At 38.4% G+C, this 16,050-nt stretch overlaps 2 protein-coding genes across 3 annotated transcripts; both read left to right on the top strand.

The window, feature by feature from the left end:
* The first annotated feature begins 731 nt into the window (after positions 1-731).
* LOC146467528 (uncharacterized) lies at positions 732-7,893 on the top strand. The gene is made up of 6 exons (XM_085125749.1): positions 732-1,078; positions 1,764-1,805; positions 4,587-4,657; positions 5,283-5,381; positions 5,936-6,142; positions 7,224-7,893. The coding sequence occupies exons 1-6, from the start codon at positions 825-827 to the stop codon at positions 7,703-7,705; spliced, it is 1,155 nt and encodes a 384-aa protein (XP_084981875.1). The 5' UTR covers positions 732-824; the 3' UTR covers positions 7,706-7,893.
* A 2,454-nt stretch (positions 7,894-10,347) lies between these two features.
* LOC146467529 (uncharacterized) lies at positions 10,348-14,917 on the top strand. 2 transcript variants are annotated; one of them, XM_085125737.1, is made up of 6 exons: positions 10,348-10,855; positions 11,458-11,511; positions 12,056-12,138; positions 13,291-13,398; positions 13,785-13,976; positions 14,368-14,917. In XM_085125737.1, exons 1-6 carry the CDS (start codon positions 10,461-10,463, stop codon positions 14,847-14,849), a joined length of 1,314 nt encoding a protein of 437 aa, XP_084981863.1. In that variant the 5' UTR covers positions 10,348-10,460; the 3' UTR covers positions 14,850-14,917. The 2 variants fall into 2 exon arrangements, with proteins under 2 accessions (XP_084981863.1, XP_084981864.1); XM_085125738.1 differs by lacking the exon at positions 13,291-13,398.
* Positions 14,918-16,050: the final 1,133 nt, after the last annotated feature.

The raw sequence follows: 16,050 nt of genomic DNA on the forward strand, positions 1-16,050 counted from the left end.
CTGTTATGCTGTCACGTTCTCCACAAAAGCTTGAATTGCGTCATTTCACGTTTCTGTTTGAAGAAGAAGGCAGGAAAATTCACCAGGATTTAAAACGCTCGTGCAGAGTCATTAGTTTATTCCTCGTGAAACCTTTTTTTAGGCGTTGTCGTTGCCGTCGCCGCCGTCGTTGCTTAAGTAGAGACCTTTAGATTCTAGTACGAGTGAGTTCGACTGCGAGTTTTTCCAGTCGACAACTTGGAGAACGCACGTGGGAGAACCAGTGAGATTTCGGTGGGAATTTTTGTGAGAGCGGCGTAGAACTGAAAAGAATCCTCGAAACGTAGGTGATCTCGTCTTTTGGCATCACGACTGGGGTTTATAATTAGCTATGGCCATTCAAAACAACTTCGTCAAGTTCGTCGCTCACTGAAGAGTAACTGAAGCTTAGTGGGATTACTTCGCTAAAAGCTCGAAACCAAATTTCGCATTGGTAGTTGTACTTGCACTAAAATCTAAAGGTCTCTAGTAGCATCCCGAGCAGTCCCGCTTCGACATGGGAACACTTCCTGCCTCCTGCGGGCGAAACCTTGACGGATGAAAACTGCTTTCAAAATTGCAAATTCGCCAACAGCCACGTATATTGACAGTTGTCACGGTACATTTTTGTATTGTTCAAATGCGGAAACGTCACAATGAACGCGAAAAAATTCTCGACCATGACCCTATATCCTTCCATATCGACACAAAACAACTTTGTTGTGCTGGAGATTAGAGAAAGAAAGTTATTTTGCTTTTCTCGGCCTAAATCTCGTTCGAGTAACTGAAAGCCCGTTCGGTCTACAATGACATTGTCTGTGATTACACTTCGGGGCGGTCTGCGTTTCATGGTTGTTTTAATGATGTGTTGTGCCATTCTCGCTCACATCTCTGCCATGGATGAAACTCTGGAAGAACAGCGTCGAGTAGAAGCTGATAGCGCCGCTGAAACAGGTGAACTGAAACAGTCCATGCTGTACCGTGGACGAAGAGCAGTTCAGAAAAATTCGACCCCCAACCTGACGGAAGTTGAAAAACGATTGAAATCCATGGAAGAAAGGTACGTTTGATTAATTTCCTAGTTTCCAAATTTTGAATAACGGTAAATTTTACCATCTGCCGAGCAGATCCCATTTCAAACCTGAATAAAGATATATATAAAGCTAAGATAATTTAATTTACGTACAGTATCAGATAATTATCAGTTTCATCTGCTGAGATACATTCAAGCCTCTCGGTTTTACTGAGAGATATTACGTGAAATATCTGAAAATACCTTTGATGTGAAGGAGCGACTTCCATACTAAAGCGGCTGACATTGTGTATAAGTATGTTCGCAACATACTTTGACATAGAAAAAAAAAATTCATGCATTTTCGGAAGCCAAAAATCCCAGCTAAGTTTTAAGGTGAGAGAGAAATTTCCGACCACATGTTCTACAATAGTTGTGATTGCATTTCCTTAAGTAAATCCATCTCCCAATCAACTATTCAGCTAGTTATTAAATTCAAATATTCTCGAAAGAGGCTTCTAAATTTTGCGGGGAATTTGGACCATCTGTCAGGGCTGCATAGCCAACGTACTTTTGCTATAACTCAATTAATCTGTGTAGGCGAGTTTCAGGGTCTGAACTGACAAAGTTAACGAGCTTTGCTCGAGGGCAAGCGACATTATGAAACCAACATATGAGGAAATTAATATTGGGTAAGTGGAAATATCCTGACACCCTGATCTCTCTTTTACAGGTACAATGAAAGTACCAAAAGATTAGAAGAAATAGAAAAAAGGTATGGAACTCATGGTAATATATATAAAGCTTGCTTCTTTATTGTCGGTTCTAAGGCGATTTTCGTAATTAATCTAAGCAGTTAAGAGTTCTGTAGAGATCACATATTTTATATAACGCGCTTTGAAATTTTATTGATGAAATAGATTATTTAAATTTTCTTGTGAGGACTTTTATGACACTAAAATCGGTCCTTTAATTTTCTCAGGGCATAAAAACGCGAGGTGAAGTGTTGGAAAGATCAAATTTAGTTTTTGCTGTTCATGTCATAGCTGATAGTTTTAATCTTTTCAAATTAGATGCTTTTTTGCCAAATAAGTCTGAGGCGCATAAATTGAGTATGTGGTAAATATTACCAATATTTTATCTCTTCTCAACAAGCTCTACACTCCTACTGAAGCTTGTTTCCTCTCAGAATAACCAATCTGGCTTGCCAATAAGAGCGCGCTGATTAATTGCTGCCAAAATTCTTAAGTTTCTAAGGTGCTTTTCGTAATTAATATAAGCAGTTAAGAGTTCAGTAGAGATCATATTTTTTATATAACGCGCTTTGAAATTTTATTAATTACTTGATGAAATCGATTATTTCATATTTTCTTGTGGCGACTTTTATGCCACTAAAATCGGTCCTTTAATTTTCTCAGGGCATAAAAACGCAAGGTGAAGTGTTGGAAAGATCAAATTTAGTTTTTGCTGTTCATGTTATAGCTGATAGTTTTAATCTTTTAAAATTAACTGCTTTTTTTCAAGCAAGTCTGAAGCGCATAAAAATGAATATATGGTAAATATTACCAACATTTAATGTCTTTTAAGCTCTGCACTGCCATTGAAGCTAGTTTCTTCTCAGAATAACAAATCTGGCTTGCTCATGAGAGCGCACTGATTGATTGCTGCCAAAATTCTGAAATTTCTCATTGATTTATCAACCCCTTTCTCCAATTGAACACCTAGGCTGAAAACTTGAAATCCAAAACATTAACTTATTAATATAAAGAATCACCTTTACGCAAAAGTTAGATTTACCCAGGTATATAGGGAACAGCAACATGCGCAGGAAATTTCTAGTCTCAAAGTACTGCTCATAAGGGTCCATTTGATTGGTCACATATAAGAATTTTACACGAAGACTTAAAATGTGTGGTATAACACCAAAGGCCAACGAAATTGCTGCTAAGATTTCATCCTCAGACTCAAAAAGTTAGAATCACACCTTGTACACCATAATAAACAGTACTGCCCAGTAGGTTTCATCCGAGGATTTCATCCGCAGACTCAGAAGCGAGACCACCTAGTACTGACAGCAGAATAAACGTCCCCACAGGGAAGTACTGCTCAGCACTTTTGGATTTCATCCACAGACTGAAAAGTTGGAACCACTTTGTAAAGCATTGTGAACCATAACATCGACTTTCTCCACAGACTGAAAAGTTGGAACCACTTTGTAAAGCATAGTAAACCATATCATGGATTTTATCCGCAGACTGAAATGTTGGAACCACTTTGTAAAGCATAGTGAACCATATCATGGATTTTATCCACAGACTGAAGACTTGGAACTGACCTTGTAAAGCATGGTAAACAGTATCATGGAAAACACAGTAAAATACAGTCGCTTCGCTTTCGTTTGGATGATCACACTTGACAAACAGTCAGCCAGTGACAAAACAGTTAGATCAACTTTGTAAAACACAATAAACAGCTTCACAGAGAGTTATACTCATATTTTTCATTTGAATGGTTAAACTTCAGGATTTCAGGCAAAGGCTTAAAGCGGAAGGTACACCTTTTTAATTAAAAAAATAGATGCAAAAAATGACTAGTACTGCTTACTTCACACATCTGATCAAAATTTTTTAACATCTTATGATATACAGCAAATTGCAGCTCGATAGGTTTCATTTATATTCACTGAATTTTATCCACAGACTCAAACCTTAGAACCACTTCAAACGCATCTTCGACACTGGACAACATCGCAGGAAAATTAATATTACACTTAGGAGTTCAATCACAGCGTCAAACGTTACAACCACCCTGAAGAGCATAACAAACAGCACCACATGAAAGTACTGCTTAGCAGCTGTTATTTGAACGATCACATTTAAAGATTTAATGCTGAGAATCAAAAGTTAGAACGAAATTGTTCAGCACTGTAATGAAGCATGCAGAAAAGTGTTGCTCAGTAGCTTTCATTTAAGTGGTGAAACCTTAGGATTTCATCCACAGACTCCGAAGTGGAACTAGAAATTTTTCCTCAATGGCTTTCAAGTTGGCATGGTCACATTTTAAGATTTCATCAACAGAGTAAAAAAGACTAGGGGCACCCTGTACAGCATAATAAACAGCGGAGCAGAAAAGTACTGCTCAGTAGTTTTCATTTGAATGGCCACACTTAAGGGTTCCATCCTCAAACTTAAAAGTTGAACAACTTTTCCAGTATAATACTCCAGTCTTTGTTACTTAAAATTACTTTTCAATAGCTTTCATTTGAAAGAAAAGTCTTAGGATTATATCCACAGAAATGGACATACTTACAGCCATCCTCGGTACACAAGATAATATTCACACGTAAAGATTTCATCCACAGACTCAACCTGTGTAGCACAGTAAACAGCCACCACAGGAAAGTCGTGTACAGTTACTTTTGTTTGAATATCCACGCTTTAAAATTTCTTCGAGAAAGTCAAACATTAGAGCCACAATTTCATGAAGGCTTCCTTCTGGGTGTAAATGTTGTAAACGTTTGATTTTCGTTTTCCAATGTATCATGCTGATTTTGTAGAATTGATGCCTTGCTGCGTTTGCCACCAAGATCAAGCGACTCTTATGGATCCCTTCTGATCTACCTGCTAGGTTGGTATACAGCGAATATCAGCTTACCTAACTATGTCCTCTTTTAATTAGATAAGGGGGTTAGTTTCTTGTGGGAACAATACTATATTGTAGTCTGTGAGAAAACATTTGCAAGCTTCATACCTCAATGCAAACCAGGAGCCTGTGCAAACTCATTGAAGGGTCGCTACAACCAAAAAATGGTTTTCCAAGCCCACAAAATTGCCTGCAAATCTACAGCGTTTAGAAAAAATGAAGAGGGGCTGTAAAATGAATAATGTGTTGAAGTTGGTCACTGCCAGCACTAGTCACCCGTTAAGTCATAAAAACAAACTCACGAGAGAAGGAATCGAAAGGAAAACAAAGAAAAGAAAGAAACAAAAAGAAAGAAAGAAAGAAAGAAAGAAAGAAAGAATAGAAAAAAAAAGAAAGAAGGAAAGAATAAAAGGAACGAAAGAAAGGAAAGGGAACAAAACGAAAGAAAAAAAAAGAGAAAAGAAAAGAAAAAAGGAAAGACAAGACACGAAAGAAGGAAACAAACAAAGTGAAAGAAGGAAAATTAAGAAAATAAAGGGAAAGACACAAAGAAAGAAAGAAAAAAATAGACACACCCTTTGGCGATCAGTTGTTGTGTTTGCTGTTACAGGACAACATGGCCAAAACTCTGGAAACAAACAAATGGGACCACCTGGACCAAAAGGAGAGCCTGGTCAGGCCGGAAAAACTGGACTGACTGGTCCAAAAGGTACACAAAGGAAATCTCTAACCTTAAAACAGAATCTTCAGAAGAATTGGTTTATTTCAAAATGTTAGTTTTTGCAAACTAAACGTTGAAGGGCCTGATGAAGCAATGACCTGTAGTAATCACTACAAACTTCCCGAGTCAACTTCATGTTCAGAGCTGAAGAAAAAGCTCCCTTTTTGCTTTTGTAACTTACGCCGCAGTGGCTGTTGTTTAACCCTAAAATAGGTTATCGAAAGGAAAACAAACAAACAATGATTCAAATAAAATTAAACCAAAAATAAAATGAAATAAAATAAAATAAAGCAACCCAACAAGGTAAAAACCGAAAGATAAAAAAAGACAGAAAGTTAAACAAACCAAACCAAATAAGACAAAACACAAAAAAAACCCGACAAAAAAAAAAACAAAAAACCGCAAATCAACAAGCAATAAAGAATATTATTGTAAAATAACTATTATGCAACTAGGTAGAAAAAAAAAACTAATTTTCGAGTACAATGCCATTTGATCTACATCTAAGAAATATTTATCCATCCAGCATGATTTTGTTACAGGAGAACCGGGAAATGCAGGTAGCGGCAAGCCGCGTCCAGGTCCCCCTGGACCTAAAGGAGACCAGGGAGCTGCTGGTAGGACTGGTGCCCAGGGATCTCAAGGAGCCAAAGGAGAAAAGGGACAAGACGGTACTGGACAGTCTGGGGTGAAGTATGTTCGCTGGGGAAGGACCACATGTCCCAGTGGTGCTGAGATAGTTTATAAAGGTAAGGGGGATTTGCAATTGATTGTAATTTTTGCTTCGCTGTTTGAAAAAGGAAAGGTAAAAAAAATTTCCAACAACAGTAGCTTTTACATTTTGTGATCGGCAATAGTGGAATGCCCTCTCCTGTTTGAATTTCTATTTATTAAACATCATAAGCTCCTAAACGCCAGTTGCCCCCGAGAAGTCATCCTTTTTTCGAAATACAGAATGATTCAAGATAACTGAGTTGGAGATGGCCAATACTGAAATCCACTGATAGAATGATAATTTATGTCTCCTTTCCCACGCGTAATACAATTAAGTGCCAATATTTCGTGATGTCAGTTTTATGCCAACAGACGAGCTTCGTTTGCTTAGAGCGTCAAAACACAAATAAACCAGCCAGTGTTGGGATTAATATTGGCCATGCGTCATGGCCGCTTTTATTAATTATTAATTAAATCCAATAATGTAAAATAAAACGAATGAATAACTATTATTTTAATTATTAAGCTCTAGCAAAGGTGAGGGCACTATAAAAAAGGCCAACAACAAGTTGAAATGTACATAAACAAAAATAATTGAAAAAAAATGACAAAGGTGGAGAAAGGGGAGGAGGTGGGTCAAACTCGGACAGCGTGTCAAGTCTGAGACTGAGAGGACGAGCACGAGGCAATAGCCACATTTTATACTGGCAGTTTGAAGTCGAGGCTAAGTACTTTTCCGTGAAAGCTCGTGATTATTGCTCAATGTAATTTTTATTGTTACTTTGGTCACAGGATAGTCTTGTGACTCTTGCTTAATATTTTTATGTAATGAGAATTAGGGTTTTATCGAAAATATACCTCCAGTCACGCCCTGAAACGATGTTCCACCACAACTCTCCCACAGGTCTATACCGAGTTAATTAATAAGCCTAGTTAATATATTTAAATCACTAAGTAGGCAGAAGTCATAAAAGTTTTTATTTGCCGGCAAATAAATTCCTTTAATCTACGGGAAGCGAAGTTAGTTTACTGGAGCAATTCAAGTCTTTCACACATACTTTCCTCTAGTTTCCTACTGTATTTTCCACATAATTTTTTTCTCTGATTTTATATTAGGTATAATGGGTGGAGACGATCACACTCATCCTGGTGGTGGAGCTAACTACCTCTGTCTTCCTCACAATCCAAAGTATGACAAGTACAAAAATGGCCATCAACACGCGGGATACATATACGGCACTGAGTATGAGGTCAGTGGGTACAACGGCGATCCTTTTCAGAGGACAATTCACAACCATGAAGCACCCTGCGTTGTGTGCTTTGTCAAGTCGCGTGGCTCAATGCTGATGATGCCCGCACGGAATGACTGTCCATCTGGATGGACCGAAGAGTATCATGGGTACCTGATGACTGCGCATTACGCCCACAAGCATTCAAGTGACTTCGTTTGCATTGATGGTGACCCAGAGTATGTTCGTGGTACTTTCGCCGACAAGAATGGTGCCTTGCTGTACCCTGTGGAAGGAAGATGCGGCTCACTTCCGTGCCTTCCATATGTCGATGGTCGAGAGTTGACATGCTCTGTGTGCACCAAGTGACGAGTGGATACAACGCTTTCCATGCCGCACCGACGACTCGTAAAAAGAAAAGCTTGAGCAGTGATTTAATCAAAACGTGATTTTTCTTTGCACTAAACAGGAAGTAGTTGAAAGACAGGACTTTAGTGAAGGAAGCAACTAAAACAGGGAACTGACTACAGTAACACAGGGTAGAATGAAGGGAAAACAATAAATGTAACATGAAATTAAAACGAAAAAAAAGATTAAAGCTTGGTTTCGTTGAAACGTTTTCTCCAGTCCCATGCATGCCATGCATAATTAATTAATACCTTAATCTTCTGTCGGTCTAATCTGATTAGGCCACCGAGTCAGGAATAGGAGTAAACTCATGCAGGCAGTATTATTCATTCCACACCTAATTTGCTAGTCGAAGATCTCATTAGCTGTCGAATTCGCAGGAGAGTTATCAACTCAGCTCAAGATGGCAACCAGTGGAAGCACATGGTCTAAACATGCAATGCGCAAGTTAGCATGATTGGCAAAGGTAGAGATTGGCCTAACCCTATATTAGCCAGTCAACTTGTTTGGTAGCTTCTTTCAATGTTTGAGCCATGCTCGAGGAAAAAGTAGTTTGAGAACGAAAACGTGAATGGTCACTGCCAACGAAAGGTCCAACGAAATGAACCGTTTGGTTCCCTGTTACCCAACTTAGCACATCATTGTTCTCATCCTTTGGATCTTTGCCCACATACTGATACTGTGAGAAGAAATAGATGTTTGCAGGGCTCCTGGGACGAGTTGCATAAAACTTAACGGTGGGCGTAAATGCTATCGTCAGAAAGAAGTTAGAATACTGAATGTGACTGGGCTGAAGGTCTGGCGTTAGCAGCTACACCCAACTCACCCCTGGTGTTTGATCATTTCGGACCCGGAGAGGCACCACAGTCAACAGAGGCTAAAGAAAAAAAAACCTCGTCCTCTCTTGCCACAGGATATGGTTTTTGAGCCGTTTTGGTCTGAAAGGCTTCTGAAAGGATTCTTGGAACTAGGTCTGAAAATTGGAATTGAAACGAATTTAAGAGGCCAGATCTAAAAGCTACCAAAACAATGACATATTTTGGTCTTAAATTAGGTCAGGGTTTGGAGAATCCAGCCGCACACGCTAACCAAAAATTCCGAGGTGTACAGCCCTCCCTTCCCCCGCCTAGATCATTCAGGTAGATAGTCATTTTACTTATCCTTTGCGGCCATAATCCGGTCCAGTTGTCGTCTTTGACTAATATTTATTTATTTTTGTCTTTAAAGTGACGTTTTCTAAAATAGTCATTCCAGGATATTATAATTTCCTAACACAATGTTACAATTTCACCAAAGGAAGGGTTTTATACAGCCTACGATTGTCGTATCGCTTAGGTGATGTTTTCATTTACATTAACATTTACATTTACATGTTATTTGGTCGGTAAAATCATTAGACGTCACACTAACACTAAACTAAAACTTTTCAGCAACTTTTCATTTGCTAAAATATCAATAAAATTCTACTCTTTATACTGTTTACAACATTACACCACAAACAAGAAAATCATACCCACTGTTAATTTATAAAACAAATTCCACGGTTTTTCACGGTCAAAGAACCGGGGTTGAAGATTTTGGCGACCATTATAATCATTTTCAATGTGAAACTGGTTCGATTTCTTTGTTTAATCGGTACAGTTGTATAAATTGTATCCACATTGTCGGCTGATTATACAAGAAAAGGTTGCTCATTTGCCTTCAAGATTAAAAACAGTTGTTCTGTTTTTAAAACGTATCTGCCTTTGTTCCAACCGTTTGGATGCTTAACCTTTTCCTTATCAACAAATTAAATTCAAGGATAGCAAGTTGTTTTAGCTAGATACTCTCTCTATATAGCTATATCAACCCGTAATGATTGTCTTCCGATATTTTACCTAAGATTAGCATACTGTTCAGCTATTTCGACCTCAATACAAATACGTCAAAAGTCTCGTCTGTGTTGAACAATACCGACCAAACATAAGCTTCGTCATTGTTTGCTTTCAACGTGTAACACAATATGCTATGATGTGATGCAGAAAGCCGCGGGAATGAAACATCCTCCCAACCTTACCTTTTGTTCCTAATCCTACCATCCCGCCCCAGCAGTCACTCAGAAATCCACATTCTGATCCCTCTTTGGTATGGAGTCTGATTAAAATAACAGGGGTAGAGTTATTTGTTGTTCTTAATAAACACAAATGTAACCCGCGAAGACGATTACGTGGACATCATTACTCCGTCGCATCACGCTCTTATAACGTCGACAGTGTCCCGAATTCCGCTACAATGTGGGATCCCTTCCCGCATCCTTGACTGCCGGAAATTAAAATGATTTGACGCGATCCGTTGGTTTGTTTGATTTCTTTTTGGAGCAAGAAAACCCAGCATTAATTCATAATTCTTCCTTTAACAGCATAGTTTTAAGAGGTTGCACCTAAGAAATTTTTCCGTGAATGTTTCATCGCACGGAACTGAAAACATTTATCATTTGTACGGTTAAAAATCCAGCTATCAACGCACCTCGCCATAGCCCGGTATTACTACTTTTCTGTTGAATTAATCTAAGAGTGGCTGTATCGAGTATCCTTACAAACTGTTTTTAAAATTAAAGAAAATAAATAAAAATTGCAAATTTACTAGCAACTGTTCATGTATATTAAAATTTGTCACTACTCATTTTTGTATTGTTCAAACCGTACAACGTCACTGAAACGGGAAAATATTCTCGCCCATGGCCCTATATCCTTTGATATCGACTACGCATAACAACTTCTTTGTGTTGGAGATCAGAGAACGAAGCTTTATTTTGTTTTTTCAAAGTGATTTAAAGCCTGTTCGGTCAGGGATGAAATTGTCTGCCGTAAAAACTTGTCGGGGTGGCGTGCGTTTCGTGGCTGTGTTGGTGATGTGTTGTGCCATTCTTGCTCACATCGCTGCCACGGAGGATGATCTGGTCAAACAGCGTCAAAGTGACGAACACAACTTCAATGGGGTGTCTGCTGATGGCGCTGAAACTGGTAAACTGAAACAGTCCTTAATGCAGCGAGAGCGACGACGATCAACGAATAATGCGACCCCCAACTTGTCGGACATTGAAAAGCGACTGAAAGTAATCATGGAAGATAGGTGCGCATTTCTAGTTCGGCAGTCTTTCAATCTTGAAATTAGTGTCCATTTACTAGCTAAATATTTAAATAACATAATTTTGCTAGAAGATTTTTACGAAAAAATTTATGGCAAGCGACCTTGACTACGCGTGTATTGTAACCGTGAAACGTACTGACACACTGTTTTTCTCTTAATTCATTAATACGCGGATGATTCATCGGCTTAGCTTGATAAACAAATTCCACTCAAACTATACTACACTGAGAAATAATCATAAATAATTAGTACGTCAGTTGGATGAAAAAGATATTTTGGTTCAACGTTTAACGAGTAGTACTTCACTGAGGAAACAAACTAGTTATTAAACACACTCATCTGCCTTCCGTATTCACCTTTTTTACGCAAAAATGAGAAAGATAAAACATACTGAATAGTTCTAATTTCTGAAGACTGACTAACCTGTATGAGTGAAAGCTTAAGCTTCCAAAGTTTAGTTTCCTTTCATTCGATGTGTTTCTGTTGCGAGAGATAATTCACTTTTTCAATTCAGGGGTAAATAAACCTATCGTAAATCTGACACATAATTTCACCCTGACAGTCCTGTTTGTTTTTTCGCACAGGTTAAACAAAAGTGCAAGCTTGATGGAAAAACGTTTCCAAGAACTCGAGAAGAGGTTTGCCATTCATAAAAATCAAGCTTATATTTTAACAAGACATCCTCTCTTGATTTTAATTGAGTAATTAGAAAGTTGAGTTCGACTTGAGTACAAAGTTTAAGAAAATGACATGTGTCATGGAATATTTGAAATCTTCTTGGGTGTTTGACTACGTCCTTTTTTGAAGTTTTTTAATGAATTACGAATTACGTAGACCACAGGTTTCATTGGAGGATCCGAACTGTTGTTTTTTTCGATAAGATTCTATCCACATACTCAAAAGTTCAGAGCCATTTTCTGTACGCTGCATCTGATAACAGCTATTAAGAATCAAAAGTTCGAACCACCACGAATGACATGTTAAATGGTATCTGAGGAGAAGTACCCAGCTCAGTTTTCATTTACTATTTGCCAATCTGTTCCACAAATTCACGTTACTTTTCTTTTTTTCCCACTGGCACGAAATATTGAGTAACCTTCGTTCGGATGGTCTAAACCACATACATATTTTTAAAAGTTCTGATTTTATTCCATTCGTTTTCCTTTGATGATATTTCTGCAGACTTGACACCTTGCTGCGTTTATCGCCTAGTCAGCTGAGGTCAAGCCGTGATTCTTACACGTCTCTTATGGCTTACATTCTGGGTTAGTATGCTCAAGACTAGTGGAAGAAATTTTGAACGACAACAACAACAACAACAACAACAACAAGCTTTATTTGCATGGCAATAACAAATACAGTATTGCAAAAGCTATTCATAGCTAATTATTGATTCGTTAACTAATTCCTAATAAATTAACAAATAAATTAACTGAAGTCTTTGCTTATTTTAAACTTTTCATACAGTAGAAGTAATCATTCCGGAGAGAAGTTTATCTCTCAATTCGAAGCACGAGAAAACAAATGAAATTAATTGAGTGTTTATAAAATAGTCAGTTGAGTTCATTATATGCGATAGTAAAGTTTCTTTTACTAATAATCCTGTAAATGGAAGGCTAGGTTCTATTTTAAAAAAAGAACATATCTCTTAAACAAGAGTAACTTGGGCAATCTAATAAAAAATGAATTTCGTCTTCAATAGTTTTACAGTTGCAAACATTACACACCCTTTCATTACGGGGTATGTTGTCATATCTTCCTGTTTCAATCAAAAGCTTGTGGCTGCTTATTCTAAGTTTCACTAATGCTAAAAATAAAAAAAAACCTTATTTAAAAGAAACCTTATTTGACATACTACTTTTCAATTTTGGCATAAAGAAAATTATACAATCTACAATTTGACTCATGCGATTTGGCTGGTTCATCTTAAAAGATAGTATTTCCTGTCTTTTTTCTACTTGATTCATTCATTATCAACATGTTAACCTGAAAAGAAGAAGAAGAAGAAGAAGAAGAAGAAGAAGAAGAAGAAGAAGAAGAAGAAGAAGAAGAACAAGAAGAAGAAGAAGAAGAAGAAGAAGAAGAAGAAGAAGAAGAAGAAAAAAAAGAAACAAATTTGCTGAGCTGTGTAAAGGATAAGACATTTCACGTCAAGATCTGCTTCTGTAAGGTCACAGTGAAAAAGGGAAAAAATAATCAAAATATTTAATTGAAAAACTACACTGACTTTGTGTAGAGGAGAAGAAACGTTTTGTGACCACCGTTTCCGTTTATTTATTCCAGTGGAAAATAGTAGCAAAAGTTTCCACCTGATAAGATCACAATGCAGCAAATAGCAAACTAGATCGGCTTGGAGAGTAAATTTTAGTTCTGGAGAGAACATAGAGATATTTTTAGTTGTGTTTTTCATATAACAGGACAGCATCTCCAAAATAGTGGAAAGGAACGAATGGGACCACCTGGGCCCCCTGGAAAAACTGGACCAACTGGAAAAACTGGACTGACTGGAAAAACTGGTCCAAAAGGTACACGACCCTTATTTTACATTCCCAAAATGATGCTGTTTTTAAGGATATCTCCGCCGCTTTCTACTGCGTATACGAGCTTATACGTTTTTTCGCATTTCGGGATGGACCGAGAAACTCTAATTTCGAATCAAATCGTGGCACTGGCCTGGGGATGAGAATGTGCCGTGATGCGCAGAATATATGCACACTGGCAGAAGAAGGCATCGTCCCTAATGACTAGAAATTACTGTAGTGATCAGTTATCTTCAGTATTAAAAATAATTATATTATGTTATGTTATGTTACATATAACAATTGAGCTGAACTAAACTGAATAGAACTTTACCAAAAAAAAAACAAAACTATCAAAGAAAGAAAAGTGCTCAGAATCATTTCTATTGCAGGGGAGCCGGGAAAGCCTGGCACCAACAAACTGTTCCCAGGCCCGCCTGGTCCTAAAGGAAACCAGGGAGCTGTTGGTAGGACAGGTGCCCGGGGACCTCAAGGAGCCAAAGGAAAAAAGGGACAGTCTGGGGTGAAGTATGTCCGCTGGGGAAGGACCACATGTCCCAGTGGTGCTCAGATAGTTTATAAAGGTAAGGGGGATTTGCAATTGATTGTAATTTTTGTTTCTCTGTTTGAAATAGAAGAGGAGAAACGTTTCCGACAACAATGGCTTTCAAATTTTGCGATGCAATAGCGGAATGTCGTTTTCCTGTATGAATTTTCATTTATTTGACATCATAAGCTCCTAAACTCTAAATGCAGGGTCAAATAGGCCCACGAAAAGTCATTCGAAATAGAGTAGGATTCAAGATAACTGAGTTGGAGATGGCCAATACTCAAATCATTCGTAAAATAATAAGTTCAATCCACGGAAAGCGGGGTTTAGCTGCCTTACCGGAGCAGTTCAAGTCTCTCGAACACACTTTTCTTTAGTTTCTTACTGTCATGTTGTCATGGTGATTTTGTCTGATTTTGTTTTAGGTATAATGGGTGGAGAATGGTACTACCACTATGGTGGCGGGGCGAGCTATCTTTGTCTTCCTCACAATCCAAAGTATGACAAGTACAAGGATGGGCATCAAAATGCAGGATACATATACGGCACTGAGTATGAAGTCAGTCAGTACAACGGAAATCCTTTTCAGAGAACCATTCACGACCATGAAGCACCCTGCGCTGTCTGCTTCGTCAAGTCACGTGGCTCAATGCTGATGATGCCCGCACGGAATGACTGTCCATCTGGATGGACCGAAGAGTATCATGGGTACCTGATGACTGCGCATCACGCCCACAAGCATTCAAGCGACTTCGTTTGCATTGATGGTGACCCGGAGTATGTTCGTGGTACTTTCGCCAACAAGAATGGTGCCTTACTGTACCCCGTGGAAGGAAGATGCGGCTCACTTCCGTGCCTTCCATATGTCGATGGTCGAGAGTTGACATGCGCTGTGTGCACCAAGTGACGAGTGCATGCAAAGCTTTTAACACAGCATCGATGACTCTACAAAAGAAAAGATTGACTACTGATTTAAGAAACAGTGTGATTTGTCTTTGGACTAAACAGGAAATAGTTTAAACACGGGACTTTAGTGAAGCAAGCGAGTAAAACAGAGAACTGACTATAGTAACGAAATGTAGAGTAAAGGGAAAACTGAATAAACGTAACATGAAATCAGAGAGATTAAAGCTTGGTTTCCTTGAAACATTTTTCTCGGGTCCCCAATAGCGCATTCTGGTCAGCATCCCATGCATAATCGACACCTTCATCTTCTGCCGGATGAATCTGTTTAGGCCACCGAGCCAGCAATAGGACTAACCTCATGCAGGCAATATTAAACATTCCTGAGTGCATGTCACGTCTACATTTGCTGGTCAAAGATTTCATTAGCCAGTCAACATTTTTGGTAGCTAATCTTTTAATGTTTGAGCCATGCTTGAGGAAAAAAGTACTTTGAGAACAAATGCAGGAAACTGTCTCTGTTTTCGTTCCGCCTCTTTGTTCTCCCCGTACACCCTTTTTTGTTAAGAACCCTTTTATAAGAACGTTGAGGCTAAGGTAAACCAATATTGTAAGGAAATACTGAGCAATACGCATGTTACAGGTTACTTGATACCACATTACAGCAAATCATGAAACTCTTTGATAGGTTCCTGGTCTCACGTGCACAGGAAAAACCTCAGTTACAATTCTGTTTCTGGTGGACTCACTTATTTGACATTTCACACTCCTCCGCCTATTGTACTTACCATACTGGGGTGTTGGGGATGGGGGATGGGGGGTTGGGGGTGCAGTTCGCCTTAAACAAACTATATATAACAGGTAACTCAAGAACATCTTTTAAAAGGAGGTTTTCAGGTTCAAATTTCCAAAGACTTATTCCGGGTCACGCTCCATCTTAACCTTGCTGCACAAAGTTAGTAGGCCTGAAACAAGCTTCTTGTTTGGCTACAAAATGAATGACCAATAAATCCTCAGCCTTTGTAGCGGAATAACGTTTCGTTTCAATGACCTATAGAGCCATATTTGGTAGTTTGGAGAAAAATATTAAAACCCGTTTTTTTTTTCTATGGAGAACGATACTGATACCGTTAATTTATTTATCACAAGGACCGGTTTTAAGTAAAAAGAAAAAAAAAGGTCATAATAGTCTCGGCTTTGAGGCA

Source organism: Pavona decussata, unplaced genomic scaffold (assembly GCF_977016875.1).
Source record: "Pavona decussata unplaced genomic scaffold, jaPavDecu1.1 SCAFFOLD_135, whole genome shotgun sequence".
In the NCBI taxonomy this organism is placed as follows: Eukaryota; Metazoa; Cnidaria; class Anthozoa; order Scleractinia; family Agariciidae; genus Pavona; species Pavona decussata.